Genomic DNA, 18,689 nt, shown 5'->3' on the forward strand with positions numbered 1-18,689 from the left:
TTGAAAGGGAAAAAGAAATGGATGGAAACTTTTTCGTAGGAGTTGAATGCACCATTTTGACATGAATGGGGAAAAGATTAGGGTTATTTTTTGTCAAAATTTTGGCAGAATTGTGTGTTTTGTCTAAAAGTGGCTGATTTATTTGTTTATAGTATTTATATTATATTCTCGATATTATATATTATTATATTCTCTGTCCGTGCCGCACATACCTGGAACTCAATACTAATTAAAATACGTGACTTCCTTCTCTGAACCTCTTTGTCAATCATCTTAAAGCCTGGCTGTTAGACGAACAAACTTGCGATCACCACGCTGTCTAAAACTGTTGTGTGTGTGCGTGTGTGCGTGTGTGCGTGCGTGCGTGCGTGCGTGCGTGCGTGCGTGCCAGCGTGCCAGCGTGCCAGCATGTGTCATTGTTTATTTTCAACCTACACAAGGGACTATAGATGGAAATTCGCCCTGGGCTACAATGTCACACATTTACATATATATTTTCATTAACATGAATATAAATATGTTCATTAACATGTACTGTCCCTTATTAAATAAATCAAACTCATATATCGAAGGTGCCAAATGGATTCCACAAAGGGCCACGTCTGTGCAGGATTTTCTATCAACCAGTGGCGATGTCACCTTGACACCCATGTGTTTTCTTACAACTGTGATCAATTGATTGGCAGTCAAGTGCTGCTTATATCAGCAGAAATTTCATTGGTCAATAAGTAGGTGCTGTTTGAGTTGGAATGAAATCCTGTACCCAGATGGGCTTTTGTGGAATCGGTTTGACACCTAAGCCTGTTGCGATATGCAATAAATCAATTTATCCAATGGTAAATAAAATAGGGGGCGGTACTTTTCACAGGCTCAATTTATCGCTGCGTACATATGTTCTTGACAGACATGCGTGATTAAACTTCTCCCATTAAATGCCCACAAAGTGCAAGGTACTTCAACAGATTTCCATGCATGTAGCCAACTGTGAGGTTGATGCCTTGGAAGAAGAATTCAGCTGCCTCCAAGTTGAGGAGCTAGAAGACATTACAGTACAAGAGAGAGCAGATGTGCAATGGGGAATAGTCGGAAAAATAAAAGACAGCTCTGGAAACCCAAAATATGCTAACATATAACAAAGATTGCACTGGGCATACTTGTGATTCCCCACAGCAATGCCACATGAGAGCGTGTTTTCAGTGCTGTGAGGAAGATCAGGACAGACTTCAGGATGTCATTGGGAAAAAACACACTTGAGGCCATGTGCTTGGTAAAGATGGACATGCAACTGGCAGGAGCAGCTTGCTATGAACAGAAATATTCAAGGGAGGAGTCAAAAGAGGCCAAGCATGCAACTGAGAAATTTAATAGAACTAAGAAAATTGATTAAATTTGCATGTGGTATAAAGTTTGTAGGTCTTTAATTATTATTTTTTTATTGAAAATGTTGATTGTTATTAATATTTTGACATCATTGCATTCACACAAATTTTGTGTAATAAAGTTCTCAATAATCATTAGTGTTGTTTGCAGCTTTAAAAAAACGTGATAAAATGATCCAAAAAAACGACTTCAAAATGAGAACTTGTGCTCTTAAATGCCACTAGGAAAAAATCTCCCAAAATCTGAAAATTCTCTTTACCTATTCTGAAATACGATATTCGGTGTTTGGCAGCTCTGCATGATGTTTCCACCACCATGCTTCACAGTGGGTAGGGTGTTCTTCGGATGCAATTCAGTATTCTTTCTCCTCCAAACACGAAAACCTCTGTTTCCACCAAAAAGTTCTATTTTGGTTTCATCTGACCATAACACATTCTCCCAGTCCTCTTCTGGATCATCCAAATGCTCTCTAGCGAACTGCAGACGGGCCTGGATGTGTACTGGCTTCAGCAGGGGGACACGTCTGGCAGTGCAGGATTTGAGTCCCAGGCGGTGCATTGTGTTACTGATAGTAGCCTTTGTTTCTGTGGTCCAAGCTCTCTGTAGGTCATTCAGTAGCTCCCCCCGTGTGGTTCTGGGATTTTTGCTCACCGTTCTTGTTATCATTTTGATGCTATGGGGTGAGATCTTGCATGGAGCCCCAGATCGAGGGAGATTATCAGTGATCTTGTATGTTGTCCATTTCCTAATAATTGCTCCCACAGTTGATTTCTTTACACCAAGCGTTTTACCTATTGCAGATTCAGTCTTCCCAGCCTGATGCAGGTCTACAATTTTGTCTCTGGTGTCCTTCGACAGCTCTTTGGTCTTGGCCGTAGTGGAGTTTGGAGTGTGAGAGACTGAGGTTGTGGACAGGTGTCCTTTATACGGGTAATGAGTTCAAACAGATGCTATTAATACAGGTAACGAGTGGAGACCTCGTTAGAAGTTAGACCTCTTTGACAGGCAGAAATCTTGCTTGTTTGTAGGTGACCAAATACTTATTTTCCACTCTAATTTGGAAATAAATTATTTAAAAATCAAACAATGTGATTTTCTTTTTTCCCCCCACATTCTGTCTCTCATGGTTGAGGTTTACCCATGTTGACAATTACAGGCCTCTAATCTTTTCAAGTAGGAGAACTTGCACAATTGGTCGTTGACTAAATACCTATTTGCCCCACTGTATGTCATGTTCAACAGAAATGTAAATGTCTGTAGTTACACTTGCAAATCTGTTTGGGAGAAATTTTATAATTTGACTTCACACATGCACACTTTGCAGGACAAGATGACGGTGATTTTAGATAGATGACATTGGGAATTTCAACTTTCTTTCAAATGACATGTTATGCATTCATTCATTCGGTTATTTTCTGAACCGCTTTATCCTCACTAGGGGCACGGGGGGTGCTGGAGCCTATCCCAGCTGATTTCGGGCCAGGCGGAGGACATCATAAATTGGTTCAATCGGAGAGCACAAGAAGACAAACAACCATTCATGCTCACACTCACACCTAGGGACAATTTAGAGTGTCCAATCAGCCTACCATGCATGTTTTTTGGAATGTGGGAGGAAGCTGTAGTATCCGGAGAAAACCCATGCAGGCCCGGGGAGAACATGCAAACTCCACACAGGTGGACCAACCTGGATTCGAACCCAGGACCCCAGACCTGTGAGGCCGACCCGCTAACCACTCTTCCCCCGGGCCTCCCCAAGTTATGCATTGATTTAAAAATATGTATTAATATTATTTTCCATATAGTTTCTGTTTCTTATTTAAGAACGACTATTTATTGAATTTGGATGGTTGGTTTAGAAAGAAATTCTGTCACCTAGTGATTTTTTTAAATGATAATATCACATATTGGCAGTAATTTATGAGACAATTTATTAACCACTAAAATTTGTTATTGCGACAGGTCTATTGGCACCTGTGATATATATATTTACTCCGAAAATGGAAACTCAAAGTTCACACCCATGGTCAAAAGTGTTGAAACACTTTCTCATGCAACTAAATGGTGTAAACAGTGTGTGTATGCCAATCATCAAGCCTGAGGCACCGCTGTTACTCCCTTATATGAGTCAGTTGGTGACTTCCGCAGCCCACTGGGTCACTATGTTTGATTTTGGGTTACTTTCCTTCCATTTTGAAATTTTCAGGTCATTTCTTATACTTTATTTTTTTTTTACTAATTTCCTTCTGATTTCAAGGTAATTGCCTTGCAATATTTTCACCTTTTTCCATTAGTCACTTCCTGTTGATTTCAGGTTAGTTGTTGTTGATTTTGGTACTTTCAGGGTTGCTTCCTGTTCATTTTGGATTTGAAAATGTATGTGGAGATTTATATATTAAAAGAACTAGCGAGAGAGTTATAGTTTGGTTCAGTGTTTTGGTGTAATTTTAATGGCTTAATAAATAGTTTTCTTATATTGTTGCTCTGTTTTTGCACAAAAACCTTTCAGGTCTCTGCCTAGGTTCGTTCTGGCGTCTCACGCATCTTTTCCTTGTTTATTAGTTTTGAGGACCCTAGTTACAATGGACATCTCAGCTCTCAAGGGAGGGGTGGGAAACAGGAGTGAGACGTCAAATAGTCAAGGACCCTAGTTTCAATAGGCGTCTTAGCTCTCAAAACAAATGAAGGTCATGTAGAGCCAAAGGTTCTTCTCCACATTCCAGTAGTCCAAGAGGATTCGACCTTCCTGTTGTTTGGTCTAACTAAGGAGCAAAGCATTTACTTCATTGCAAGCAGATGTACTATAATAACTTTTCTAGTGTTAATAAGCTAAGTAAAGCAAAGCATTCTTTATTGCGAGCAAATATATAATAATGTAAGATTAACAACCCTAACAGTAGGACTTGTGAATTGACTTGGCACTTGACTCGGGATTTGAAGGCTTACTTATGACATGCGAAAACAACCAGCTCCACGCACCCTCCTATGGGTGACGTTTTAACACTACTGACAAAGGTGCATGTTTTCAGGTAGTGCGTTTGGTGGCTGAGCTTTGCCTGGAGTACAAGGTGTACGATCCTCAGCTGTGGAACGGTCTTCTCCTCAAAATGCTCTGCTTCAACCTGGTCAGGTCATGTTTGTATAGTCTTCCCATCTGTTCGTCAGTACGTCTTTTTAAAAACGGGCTTCCTTTTTCCTCAGATCAACGACCTGCAGAAAGTACTGGAAAGCGTCGTCTCCGTACCGACCCTGTGGGAGGTAGTGCATGCTCGTGCCATGCTAACCTTGAGAGCTTTTTGATGGCTTTTCCTGTTTTCTGCTGCTGTGGATTTTTTTCAGATTCCCGTTTTTACCCGGGCCTGGAAGAGTACGCTACTAGCACCGTTTGCATCAGCTTCCGTGCCACTGAACACAGATCAACGAGCGACGCTCCGTGGGAACTTTGCCCTCCTTCTTAAGTACATCTGCTCGTTCTTCAGTCGTCTGAACAAGAGTGGGTTATGATAGGTTCTTCTGCGGACTTTGCCAAGGTGTCCTCTGTTGTTGAGCATGGACCTGACGAGAATTTCCGAAGCCTTCGCCCGCCTCAATCTGCTGCCCTTTGCCTTGGGGACGCTGCTGCTCATCCCTTGCGGCAGCAAAAAAGAGCAGCTAATTAAGGTGACTTGCTGTGAAATGTTGTTTCACATTGCTTTTGTCATTTTTAGTTGTCTTTGTTGTGGTGTCAAATTTGAGCAAATTTTAAAGAAGCATTGGTATGTAAGATTGACGGCCAAAAATAGTACTGCAAAAATCTTGATGGGCATAACATCTCTTTCCCTTGGGGTTGAGTTCTCATCATAAAGTTGCATTTCATTCTGAAAAGAGATCGACCGAGATAGACCGAATAGGAGGCCAATAATGCAACCACTGAACTTCATTCATTCATTTTCTGAACCACTTTATCCTCACTAGGGTCGTGGGGGGTGCTGGAGCCTATCCCAGTTGACTTCGGCCCAGAGGCAGGGGACACCCTGAATCGTTGGCCAGCCGATCGCAGGGCACGAGGACACGGACAACCGTCACTCATTCATTCTCCTTGTGCCCTGCGATCGGCTGGCCACTGATTCAGGGTGTCCCCCTCCTCTGGCCTGAAGTCACTTGGGATAGGTTCAGAAGCATTGGTTCAGAAGCATTGGTATGTAAGATTGACGGCCAAAAATAGTACTGCAAAAATCTTGATGGGCATAACATCTCTTTCCCTTGGGGTTGGGGTGACACTAGTGAGGATAAAGCAGTTCAGAAAATGAATGAATGAATATATTGAGGATTCCTACAACTTAAGTTGATGTACATACTATGGTATTGAATGTACAATTCAACTTTATATGTACAGCGGCAAGGCACCAGAGTTTTAAGGGATTAAATTTGTGTTGGTGCTGGTGTGTGTGGAGGGGGGTGCTCATGCAGCTGTGACAGTTTGTTAGTCTAGAGCAGGCAGGAGAGAAAGGAGTGAGGCACGGCTGCATCTGAGCTGAAACAACTCAGTTTTAAATAGATTACTTAAGCCGTTCCTGGGCCAGCCAGGAGACATAGAGGTGGGACATGCCTGGAACACCTCAGCCAATTCATCCAACTGCTCTTGATCCGGATTAGTCAGGGCTCGCTCTACTCATTTCAACCTCTTGTTCTTTTGGTCATGACCCACAGCTAGTGACCAGAGATGAGGGTGGGAACGTAGATCGACTGGTATATCACACCACAGCGTGCCAATGCAGAGTCCGCATCACTGCAGACCCTACACCAATCCGCTTGGCAATCTGTTCCATTCTTTGGCCAACAGTGAACAAGACCCCAAGATACTCAGCTCCGTCCTTTGGGGAAGGACCTCATCCCTGACCCGGAGAGGGCATGCCACCTTTTCCGACTGAGGACCATGATCTCAGATTTGGAGGGGCTGATTCTCCTTCCGTCCGCTTCACACTTGGTTGCAAATTGTTTCAGTGCGAGTTGGAGCCAACAGAACCACATAATCTGCAAAAAGCAGGGATGCATTACTGAGGCCACCAACCCGGACCCCCTCAACGCCATGGCTGCATCTAGATATTATGTCCATAAAAGTTATGAACAGAATCGGTGACATAGGGCAGCCTTCGTGCAGTCCAATCCCCACTGGAAATGGAAACGACTTACTGCCGGTTACACGTGCCAGACTCTGAGGGATTGGACCCCACGTATCAGGGATTTCTGTACCCCATACTCCTAGTTCTTTCCAATTATGCCTCTCCAGGTCACACTGTTATAGCCCATTGAAGTTCCCCAGCAGAACGAGGGAGTCCCCAGAAGGAGCACTCGCCAGCATCCCTTCCAAGGACTCTAAAATGGATGGGTGCTCTGTGCTACCATTTGGTCCATACGCGGAAACTAGATGTAGGAAGGCGGAGGGAGGCTACCCTCTCATCTACCGGGGTGAACTCGTCAATAAGGATGCCTTTCGCTCGATAAAGAAGGTGTATAGGGGTGGCCAAACCGGTCCTCGAGGGCCGCTGTGGGGGCAAGTTTTTGTTCCAACCAATCCAGCACAGACACTTTAAGATTTCTGCAGAAAACAAGAAGCACCTGACTACAATCCACCGATTGCACTTGTGGGACACCAGATTGGTGAAAGTGTCCTTTTGATGGGTTGGAATGAAAACCTGCACCTACTGCGGCCCTTTGTGGAATAGTTTGGACATCCCTCCCTGCATTAGTAAAACGTCTTCCAACACTTTAAGACAGAAAAGGGGGTTGTTATGTCTCATAATAAAACAATAATTTGTGAAAGCTATTTACTGCTCTAGTTTAGGTATCCTGTACAAAATGTCTCCACTCACTGCCAATAATCAACACAGGCCCAAATCAGCCTCTTGCGGTTCAATGTAAATATAAAAGGTGGGGCAATATCATATTGTGGGAAAAATTACACACAAGTCGCACTGGAGTGAGAGTCTTATCTTAAGTATATAAAAAAATAAAAACGTCAAAATTCACGTTTAATGGAATACATGGGATAAAAAATGGCGGAAATCAGAGTTCCGCTTTTTTGGCACTGAATTGGGTGGCACTCCACGCTGAAAAGGAAGCCACATTTCACTGCAGGACAAGAATGATATAAAAAGGCCCGCGTCTTGCCCTCCTGTTTTGTTGCGAGTGAATTTTCCGTCGCGCACATCGCTTGTGGAAAATCCTATTCCAGCTTTGTTTGGATTTTGAATCGCCGTTGAAAATACTTCCTAAGCGCCCTGGCATCAAATCAGCCCAGGTAAAAAGGAGACATGATGACCAACGTTCCCTCTAAGCTGTGCGCATGCGCAGTTGCGCACTACTCTCGTCTTCTCTGCGCACAGCAAATCATATGGAGCGCACGAAATAAAATCCCGATATTTTTTTTTTATTTATTTATTTTTTTAATTTTTTTCAGCTGTGAGGCCGACGCGCGAACCACTCATCCGCCGGGCCGCCCATTCATCGATATTAATCATTACATTTTATTATTACTAAATCATTTATGTGTAGTAGACATACACCTGCTTATGGCAGGTATGATACTGGTGTGTGCCCATAGCGAGCAATGATGATGTTGCTCACACCGGTGCTCAGTGTGCTCAGGGAGGTTGTCTTTCTGCCCAGACAAACGAAAAATTAGAGGGAACATTGATGATGACAATAACCAATAAAAAAGTGTCATGGCTATGCTAAATGACGTAGCACGCCATTGTGGCTAAATAAATCTACTGTGCTCCTATCGCGCACATCCCCTGTGGAGGAAGACTTCACTGATCCTATTCCAGCTTTTGTGGGATTTTGAGTCGCCGTAGAAATGCTTCCAAAGCATCCTGGCATCCAAAGGGCCCAGGAATAAACGAGAGATGATGACAGTTACCAAGAAAAAGTGATGTTGCTTTGCTAAAAGCGTAGCCCGCCATTGCGGCGTAACTGAATCTACCGTGCATTTTACCAAGAAATAAGAAGCAAACATTCGGAAGACGGCCATGATATCCTTTTCCTAGGACACTAAGCGAGTGGTAACCACTATGAACAAAAATATGAACCAGCATTATGAGGCCGCTGTGGATAAGGGTAGCTGGCATGATCAGTGGGCGTACAAGAAAGGAAACGGTGGTCAGCATGTTCATTGTGCGCCTGAAAACTCCCCAGAAAGAAGCTTCTCCTGAAAAGCTCTTCTACGGCGCCTCCTGAATATTCCATCGATGATCCAATGGCTCTCGGATCTGACGAAGAAGACTTGGACTAAAGCTTACAATTTCCTTTTTTTTTTCCATTATTTAAATCAAGCGGAGAGGAACTATTTTCACTGAGTACAGTACTTAAAGTATTTACTATGTTTTATCACTTATATTTAAATATTAATACATTACAGTCTTTTCATATGCCTATAAATGTAATATTTAATAAATACACTTAATGATAATTGTACTTGTGTACTTGTATTTTTGTTTATGCACGAAAACATCTCGTATGGTATGTAGTAATCATAGGGGTGATCCTACTACGCAGTTTTTCAGTTATTGCGGCCATGTCTAGTCTACCTTATCCACAATATTGGAGGGATTACTGTAATTGCTGCTTTGTGTGTGCAGGGCTTCCTTTCTGAACACGATCCACTCACTATTCTCGAGCAGGAAGAGCTGGTGAATACGGGAGAATTTGCTGGCATTCCCTCGCAGGTGAGTCGCATTATTGAGGGACCGTTGCCGAGCGACTGACTCCCTCCGGCCACAAGTTCAAATACATCTAAGTCGTGCAGAAAGGAAACTCAAAGATGGCGAGAAGATTGTCAGCACTGAAGACATGTGATAAGAGCATTATTGTTTTTTAAGTCTGTAATTTTCACAACACATTACAGGGAAGTGGCTTTTCATTGATGTGAACGAGCAACTCAATATCCGGCTGCTAAAATTTAACTCAATCTTTCCAGCACCCCTTGCAATCCCTGTGAGAATAAGTGGTACGGAAAACGAAAGAATGAATTCCTTCAGAGCCATACTCATAAATTTAAAATAAAGATAAATGTGTGCATTTTTCCTCATTTAAACATGTTTACTATACACAAATTACTTTAATAACATCATTACAGTGTTGCTAATCAATTAATATAAATTAGAGTATGCATGTGTAAGGAAGTCTAACAGGAAAAAAAATCATGACTAAAGCAACACGAGCTATTGTCGGCAACATTGTAATGTGCCAACGCGAGGCTGTTGTTGGCCGATGTAGCGGCGCTCGAGGTTGCCTACAAATTTGCATGCCGTAGACTGCCGCAGACGTCCAAGCCATCTGAATTGAATGTGTACATTTATCACAGTTGGCAAATGAGCTAACCAGGTTGGGCTTTTTCTTTTGACATTTCAGATCAGGGATATTGTTACCACCTACATGAACCAGCACAGCGGAGACAGCAAGTTAGGAAAAAAAAAATGAGTAATCTGATCAGCCGGTAAGTCTGTTTTCATTAGGCTGGTGGTTCTGACATCTCATCTTATCTCCTTTTCTGAACCGCTTCATCCTCATTAGGGTTGCGGCGGGTGCTGGAGCCAATCCCAGCTGTCTCCGGGCCAGAGGCAAGGGACACCCTGAATCGGTGGCCAGCCGATCACAGCGCACAAGGAGACGGACAACCACACACACACCCATAACTAGGGGCAATTTAGAGTGTCCAATCAGTGTCCAATCAGCCTACCATGCATGTTTTTGGAATGTGGGAGGAAACCGGAGTACCCGGAGGAAACCCACGCAGGCCCGGGGATAACATGCAAACTCCACACAGATGGACATGACCTGGATTTGAACCCAGGACCCCAGAGCTGTGAGGCCGGCGCGCTAACCACTCGCTCCACCGGGCTGCCGGTTCTGACATATTTTTCCCTAAAAATACAGTGGTACCTTTAGTTACAAATGCTTCTATGTACGAAATCTTCAGGTTAGGAATGTTTGGTTTGATGGGAAACCTATTGTTCCAAGATACGAAAAACAATCCCAAATTACGAAACGCCAAACAAAATCAAATATTCCCTGAAACGTAAATATACTTCCTGTATCTGGTATTTTTTCATCCTAAAGTTGCTTTCATATTTGTCCATCTCCCAACACTTTGCTGGCTTCCAATTGGCAAGCAGCGTCTCCCTGATGCTTGAGGTTAGCGTGTTGTAGGCGGTCGTTAGATCTGGCTGTGCGGCTGAGTGGCCACTGTGTGCGACAAGAGTACAGCGCCAACCTCACCCGAAAACAGGTAGCTCTAAGCTTAGTGTGGGCACAGGCAGAGTATGAGCGTGGCTGTCCAAAAAGGGGCAGCAGTAGGTTCTGAAGACATGGGAGACATAGGCCTCTTGAGGAGCAAAGGATGGTAATTAATGTAGTAGACATTAAGCAATCCAAAAACATTCTCAGATAAACGAGAACTGGGTGCCAACATTCGCACAGATTTTGTCGACATACTTAACTGTTTTAAGCAACCAGTAGAACATGCCCATTTAATGTTTGCAATATTTACAACACACTGACACTATTTGAGTTTTTTTTCCTTAATCATTGAACATGTAGTAAAGGCTTATTTTTCCAAAACCCCAAAAAATATTTCCACACAATTAACACTCAAAGTATGTCAAGGATTCCTCCCACATTCCAAAAACATGCATGGTAGGCTGATTGGACACTAAATTGCCCCTAGGTATGGGTGTGAGTGTGCGTGGTTGTCCGTCTCCTTGTGCCCTGCGATTGGCTGGCCACCGATTCAGGGTGGCCCCCGCCTCTGGCCTGGAGACAGCCGGGTTTGGCTCCAGCACGCCCTGCGACCCGATTGTGGATAAAGCGGTTCAGAAAATGAGATGAGTATGTCAAGGAAAAAATATGTGAGAAAATTAACTAAGTTATGCCATCTCATGTTTGTTAAAGATAAATAAAGCCTTTTTCTAGTTCCCACAACCACTACTTACCAAACTATAGTGTTTGACATTCTTGCCCCAAAAAGAACAGTCGTACCTCTACTTACGAACGCCTCTATGTACAAATTTTTCAAGTTATGAAACATGTATGCAAATATATGAAACAAAATTATTTTTAAAAATACTTTATTTTGAAATTGTGCCAGTAACATTGCAGCCTGCTTTATTTCTACTTGCAGCCTCCCTCAACTACTCTCTTTTGACCGTCGTTTGTCGTCATTGAGTTCTTTATTTAGCATTATTGGTGTGAATGAAATGAATAAGCACGCCCTGTTATTCTTTGAAAAACAGAAGATAAGAAAGTGGCGTTCGGTTGACTGATATTGCAAGGCAATACGATGCGACCTATCATAACCCACCTACTCGTAGAGCTCCGCTATGGAAGCAGAGGGAAGCATTAAAATTGGCGAATTCTTGGCATGGCCTCTCTGTAGTGACTGACAAGATGGGGAAACTGTTAATCCTTTGGAGTTCTATTTAATGCTAAATTGTTTAGAATTCATAATTTTAAATTGTTTAAGTGTGCGTTTGTGTGCCTTACTGATCCTTCACCATTTTGCGACTTCAGTACACCGTGGTTGTTTATCTTGAGTATAAAAAAAGTTCATAAAAATGCAAAACTCGGAAGCGGAAGACAGGGGATAAAAAATGGCGGAAGTCTAGGCCCCGCTTCTTCTTTGGCGCTATATTGGGTGGCTGAAAAAGAGGCGATATTTCACCGTAGAAGAATAATGACTGAGGACGATGGCTGTCCATTTCCTAGCTACTTATATTTCGAATCGCGCACATTACCTGTGGAGAAAGACCTCACCCAGCCTGTTCCAGCTGTGTATGGATTTTTAGTCGCCGTTGAAAATGCCTTCAAATTTTGACATTCCTTGATAAGCTAAAGGCATAGCATCCTTTACGGCATAAATCAATCTACACTGTGGCGTTCTTTTATAGATAATTCACATATTTATGTTAAAGGGTTCCGGTTAAGAGAGTATTTGTGTTCTTATTTATGTTCTGGAGGATTTTTGGCAAAATAGAAACACAAAGGACACACAAAACAGACTGAGACTCAGGTTCAACTCAAACACCCGCATCGTTTATTTCGAGAATTGACAACCTCTGATAATATAAATTATTTTCCAACAGGCAAAAGTGGGCGTTAATTAGAATATTAGTGTGTATTTCAGTTTACAAGGAATTTCCATATAAGGATTTTTCTACGGCCAGCTAATCTGTTAATTAACTTGATTTAGCACTTAGACCTGGCAGGATGCTTCAGGCTCAAATTGAAATACATTCTACCTTCCTGGACAACCACGGCTTAACAGGGAAGGAATTATGTGTTTTAAGACAATGGATATATTTTGAATACATGACAAGGGAGACACATGGGAAGTGAGCGCTCTTCCCCTCTGGACATTTCATGCGTGTTGTGGCAATCTGTATGTTGCGAATAAATACATGTTTTCTCGTGTGGACTAAGAAAGAGTCTTTTCATATGCCTATAACTGTAATAGTTAATAAATACACTAATTGATAACCGACGAGTCATCACCTTAACGTGATGGTGGTTTTTTTGTGTCCCAGTGATCCTTAGAGCTAGGTTGTCTGGGGCTTAGTGCCACTGGTAGGGTCACCCATGGCAAACTGGTCTGAGGTGAGGGACCAGACGAAGAAGGGCTCAGAAGACCTCTTATGATGAGAGAACTATGAACTACGATTTCCCTCGCCTGAACGCGGGTCACCGCGGCCCAACTCCGTAGCCAGGCCCGGGGAGGGGCACGATGGCGAGTGCCTGGTGGCCGAGCCTACACCCATGGCCCTATGACCTACAACTCGGCTTCACCCATTGTGTGTGAGAGGCAGTCGTTGTTCTATTAGCTTAGTTTCTTTATGCTAGTCCTGGACATTTTTTTGGAACCATTCGTGCCAGGAAGGCTACCGGTCCTGATGATCAGGTCCAGACTACTGAGGGATTGTGCGGATCAGCTCAGAAGAGTGATTATGCATATTTTCAGCCTCAGTCTGCAGAAGGTCCCAACCTTCCTGTGTGTGGTTCCAGTTTTATCTAGGTCTACATTGTCTTTTCCAGTGTCTGTGCTTGCTACTGCTACAAACTGAATTTCCCAAATACGGGACGAATAAAGGTTAATCTAATCTATGAGCAACCTCACTGCTGACAAGGGTTTTTAAATTTATTTATTTTTGGATTGGATTGGATAACTTTATTCATCCCGTATTCGGGAAATTTCATTGTGACAGTAGCAAGAAAAGGCATAATTATAAGTTAGACAGTACAGTCAAAGGCCGCAGAACAACAAAGCAAAAGCAAAAAGCACAAAGTACAAAGCAAATCAAAGTCAATGGGATCATTAAGAATCACCAAATCATTAAGACAGAAAAGCAGCAAAAACAAAACGAGCTACGAGTTTCGGTAGCAAAAACGGATAGACTCTTGTGTGTTTACATTTAAATGATTGAATTGAAATTTGTTTGGATTGGTTTTGTTGTGTTTTTTTCCCGTGTGTGACCGGTCCCTGTGATTTCCCACTGAGTTCACCTGCCCCTGGTGTATCTCCTGCTTGCTGCTTGTGTGACCTAGGTATTTCTGATTGTTTTGTCAACCCATTTTTGTCTATTTAAACCCAGTCCTTGTTGAATCGTCTGCGTTCGTCATGCTCATGTCCATGTCCTGTGATCCTCGTTTCTCCACATCCTCCCTGTCAGGTTTGATTTTCAAGTCTGTTATTTTTGGAGAATCTTGCCACAGTCATTAAAGTTTTTCGTTAGTGCACTCCCTGTCTATGCCTGCTTCCCCGCGTTTGGATCCAACCACCCTTCACGATCCACAAAACTTGACAGGATTTCTCATTCATTTCAATGGCTTAATAAATGCAATTTCTTTTGAATGAACACTCGCTCTATTGGACCCTCCCAGTCAAAAGGGATTGGACATCTCACGGCGCCAATGGCAGCTGAAACATGATCATTCAATGCCTGCCAGCAATTTGATTATAAATTGCAGAATTTAGATTAGGAGTCAGCCTTCTGTAGATTCATGAGTGTAGGTACTGCATGCACGCACAGCATATGGCCGTATTCGTGTCTGTGTGCTATTTTAACCTTGTTTAAAAGCAAGACTATTTAGAAGTGATTTCATGTGATCCTCAGGTGCAGTGACGTCAATGGTTAACAAAAGGATTGACTCCGAAAAAAACAGGACTTTTGAGAGCCCCTCAAAAAGTTCTCTCACGAGCCTACATTTATGGGATCGTCTCACATCACATTTGGTGCTGTGCTCAAGTGTCTTTGGCGGTTCAAAGTCAGGTACAAATGAACAGTCAGTTGGAATAAATATGAAGGAAATGATGAGTTGACTGAGGGTTTTTATTTCTTATTATACATTTGGTTGCAACAAATTATAAGCTTGGCCTTGCTATTTAAGAATGCTTTGCTCACCCTTAGTTCATTATTAATATCATACTTGCATACTACCATACATGCAATGAAGTATAAGCTTTGCTTCTGGAACCCTAGACGAAGGAGTAAAATGTATGACGGAAAAGAATTGTCACAAATCTTTACAAATTTATCTAATTGCGGTAACTTTTTAGTTGTGAGCGTCAGAAAGCAATCCACTTTGAAGAAAATTTTAGACATTTATGCGCCCTACGTGAGTAAATATGTGCCGCGTTGCATTTGCATGTTTTTTTATCGCTTAATAAGGGGAATTGCAATCATCAATCAGGGGAGCAATTGGCCGAGGTTGACATGTATGGACTCAACACACAGATAAACACCCTCAGACATTTCCACCTCTCCCTTTAGAGTTGAGATTTCCATGTAAGGGCCTCCGAATGTTATAAAACAACAGAAGAGACGTGTAAGCTCAGAATGGAGTTTGGAAGCTGTCTCAGCTGTCATTCTCCTTGCAAATGAAAAATCCAGAAGACAGTATTTTCCTCTTTATTTGTAGGTGAATTTGGGAATGAATAATGGCAAACCTGATTTGATAAAATTGCAGAGGTGTTGTGTTTTTTTGTGGGGGGTGTATTTTTGAAAAGTCAATTTGCATCTTGTGTCAACGAGCTTTATTCTGTGAAATGTAACCTTTTTCTGTGTGTGAACCATCGCACTGAAAGAGGAAGTGAGATACATCAATCTCTGTGTGAGAAAAAAGGCATGATAGCATTTTAGAAGTTGTGCTCTTTATTGCAATTGTACTCAATTTTCAACTTTATCGATACCCCAAAAAATATCACTTTTTATATGACATGAATGGAAAAAGAACAATTTCATGTTATGTTTTAAACAAGTATTTCTGTAGAATTGATAATAAAAGACTTCTAATACTGTGGCTTCCAATCACCCTACTGTGAAGTGAAATGAGTTTATCACTGGTAAATATCCAATCCATTTGAAATGGGAGGGCTAGCAGCCATAGATATCCAAAAATGTGGCATTCGATCATGTTTTTGTTTTGGATTTAAGAGTTCATTGGTCTACGTCCAATCAAATTGAGGTTTGCAGCAGATGAACAAATATTAATTCACTGTCACCCTCTCACTGCAAATGGATTGGATCTCTACTTATAGTAAACTAATGTTTGGGAGCTGCATCTTTGCCAGAGGAAGACATTTTATTTTCTCACTCATTGCCTTGCATCAAAATCGCTAGACGTCTAATCTGTTTGAAGCAGGAGTACCTTTCATTGGCTGCCACCCACCTCGCTTCAATTGGACTGGACACAAATTGAATCTAAACTGATTGAATTTGAAGGCAAAAGCATTCCAAGAGCTTTCACTTTGGTAGGGATGAAGTTCCCATCACAGTCCCTTATAATTAAGTAATAACTAGTTTATCTGGCAAGTGATTTAAAAATATCTGGTATGATGAGTGCCTCTAAATCTGGCTGCACGAGTGCGAGGCTGTCTCCCGAGTGCCCGTCCTCTTGTCAGTGCTCCCAGTGGTCTCGGCCTGAGTCAGGTGCAGGGACTTTCTGCAGATGTTTTTGAAGGTGGGACTGGAGAAGTAGTAGACCAGGGGATCCAGAGTGCTGTTGAGATAGGTGAGGCTGACGGTCAAGTAGAAGGCCACGGTCAGGTGGTTCATGGCAGCGCAGACCTCAGTCTCGGGCAGGCTTTCGGAGGCCTCCCGGGTCCGGATCCAGATGAGCAGCTGCGTCACATTGCTGGGCAGGAAGCAGAGGGCAAAGAGTACCACTACCACCACCAGGAAGCAGAGGGCCTTCTTGACCTTGCCCCGCTGCCCTAGCTGCCGGGCCTGCAGCCGGGTGGCGATGCGCGCTGTGCAGAACAGGATGATCAGCAGTGGTACCCAGCAAGAAAAAAGAAAGTTGAACTTGTGCCAGAGGCGGTTACCCCGGGCCGATGTCTCCACCAAGAAGCTCTCGCAGTAGCCACCGTTAAAATTGCGCAGGCTCAGGGCGTTGGAGGTCAGGCACACGGTCAGCAACCAGAGGGCGACCGCCCCGCATGCTGCCTTGGAGGGGCTGAGCGAGTTGAGACGGCTGTGTGGGTGCAGCACCCGCACATAACGATCCAGGGCAATGGCCATAAGGAAGAGCGCGCTGCCCGTGCGATTGAGCGCCAGCATGAACTGCGAAGCGTCACACAGTGTACGGCCAAAACGCCAGCGAACACCCGAGGCATAGTAGCTGGCACGGAAGGGCAAGATACTGTTGAGCAAGAAATCAGCCACCGCTAAATTGAAGAGCAGCACAGTGCTGCTTTTCCAGGGCCGCAGTCGGAAGCAGAAGACCCACAGAGCCAGCCCGTTGCCCAGCACCCCCAGCACGAACTCCACCGACAGCAGAGCCGGGAGGGTGCGCTCCAGGAGACCCGTGCTAAAGTTGCAATGCATGTCAACCCCAGAGCCTTCCGCGCGTCTCTTTAAATAACAGGAAGCCCCTGCACGCTTCTGCTTTTTGCTACTGACTAAGCACAGCTGTGCAGTGTGTGAATTCTCAACAGAGATTAGAATCTCATAAAAGTACCCAAAATTAACTACAGAAGTTAACATCGGAAGAGACTTTAGTATACTCCCAGGGCTCACATCCTCTTTCTTTGAAGGTATTCACGGGTCACTTTCTGTTACTGTATTTATTCAAGTATAACAAGCAAAATTTTGTCGGGTGCGTGTTATACAAAAATCCCGGTGAAACACTGCCCTCTACCGGTGAAAAAGTCCCCTCGGCAGCCGGGAGATGTAAAACCTATATTTGTCCGCCAGGTGGGGTGCGAGAGCCCGTTCTATTGGCTCACATTTAGAAAAATAATTCAACAAGAATGGAATCATTTGTTCGCTTGATATGATGATGATGAATCAGTCTTTCCAAAATTTTAAATATTATGATGATGAATTGTACTTTAAGGATTTAAAATTGTAAATTCCATTTGAGAATTGTGTTCATACCGGTTGTTTGTTTTACCTGGTTTCCGTACCATATACTGTGAATAAATGTTTTGTCATGGTGACATGTGTTCAGCATTTGCCAGTTACCAGTACCGGTGCAATCCTTTGTGTGAGCTGAGAAAAAGTTTTAAAAAAATTATACCAATTTTTAGTCACAAATTATGGGTGCCCGTTACACACGTGTGCGTGGTATACTCGAATAAATACTACTTACCGTATTTTCTCACATATAAGCCTTACCCTTAAAATCATTGAATTTTACAATTTCTCTCATATAAGATGCCCCCTGATTCACAATTTTAACCTCCATATTCATGGTTTATATAGGGAGTACAAATGTGTTACTTTGAAGGAAAAATCTTAAGAAAAATAGATACTGTTTGAATCCAAAGGATCGTCTGCTGGATTAGACATTCTTTGGGTCAATATTATAAGGAAATTAATATGCCAGTCTTTGTAAATGCAAAATATGAAATTATTCAATTTGAAAAAAGAAATAAGTCCATCTTGACGAAAACCTGATGCTTTTTAATGAAAGAAATAACAATTTTCTTACAGAAGTTTAAGATGTGGTGGCCATATTGCTTCTAATGTTGAAATATCTTGATTTTTTTCTATGGTTCATATTACTGCAAGAGTTGTCACTTTCGAAGAAAAAAAATTAAGCGGAATTTTGTTTTGTTTCATAATTACAAATGTACAATCATTTCCTTTCTGTGTTCCGAAAGAGTGACAAATTCAAAAAGGAAGTAACGTGAGCAGTACAACCAGGAAGTGTGTCCGTAGCGGTCTAGTGTTCACCAAGTTTCTGGGTGCGATAAAAGCATGAGATACACTTTACGCAGGTATCAATGCTGATATTTTAATGCTCAACCGCAAGACCTCGATCAACCTTAACTA

At 42.7% G+C, this 18,689-nt stretch overlaps 2 protein-coding genes across 7 annotated transcripts in view; one reads left to right on the plus strand and one right to left on the minus strand.

Moving 5' to 3' along the window:
- kntc1 (kinetochore associated 1) overlaps nt 1-14,723 on the plus strand; it is a 125,616-nt gene extending 110,893 nt beyond the window's left edge. For 3 of the 4 annotated variants that reach the window (XM_077601704.1, XM_077601706.1, XM_077601707.1), the window contains 7 exons: nt 4,410-4,505; nt 4,582-4,638; nt 4,720-4,838; nt 4,911-5,040; nt 9,000-9,086; nt 9,772-9,856; nt 14,526-14,723. In XM_077601704.1, coding sequence (XP_077457830.1) covers nt 4,410-4,505; nt 4,582-4,638; nt 4,720-4,838; nt 4,911-5,040; nt 9,000-9,086; nt 9,772-9,840 — 558 coding nt within the window. In that variant the 3' untranslated portion in view covers nt 9,841-9,856; nt 14,526-14,723. Of the gene's footprint in view, nt 1-4,409; nt 4,506-4,581; nt 4,639-4,719; nt 4,839-4,910; nt 5,041-8,999; nt 9,087-9,771; nt 9,857-9,933; nt 9,975-14,525 lie in introns of those variants that run through there. The other variant, XM_077601705.1, reaches the window with a different exon arrangement.
- An 817-nt stretch (nt 14,724-15,540) lies between these two features.
- LOC144074981 (hydroxycarboxylic acid receptor 2) lies at nt 15,541-17,518 on the minus strand. 3 transcript variants are annotated; one of them, XM_077601709.1, is made up of 2 exons: nt 16,736-17,518; nt 15,541-16,660 (listed from the first exon to the last, which is right to left on the minus strand). In XM_077601709.1, exons 1-2 carry the CDS (start codon nt 17,394-17,396, stop codon nt 16,257-16,259), a joined length of 1,065 nt encoding a protein of 354 aa, XP_077457835.1. In that variant the 5' UTR covers nt 17,397-17,518; the 3' UTR covers nt 15,541-16,256. The 3 variants fall into 3 exon arrangements, with proteins under 3 accessions (XP_077457835.1, XP_077457837.1, XP_077457834.1); XM_077601711.1 differs by having other exon boundaries at nt 15,541-16,410; nt 16,479-17,518; XM_077601708.1 differs by having other exon boundaries at nt 15,541-17,518.
- Nucleotides 17,519-18,689: the final 1,171 nt, after the last annotated feature.

The sequence above is a fragment of the Stigmatopora argus genome, chromosome 5, assembly GCF_051989625.1.
Source record: "Stigmatopora argus isolate UIUO_Sarg chromosome 5, RoL_Sarg_1.0, whole genome shotgun sequence".
NCBI lineage: Eukaryota > Metazoa > Chordata > Actinopteri > Syngnathiformes > Syngnathidae > Stigmatopora > Stigmatopora argus.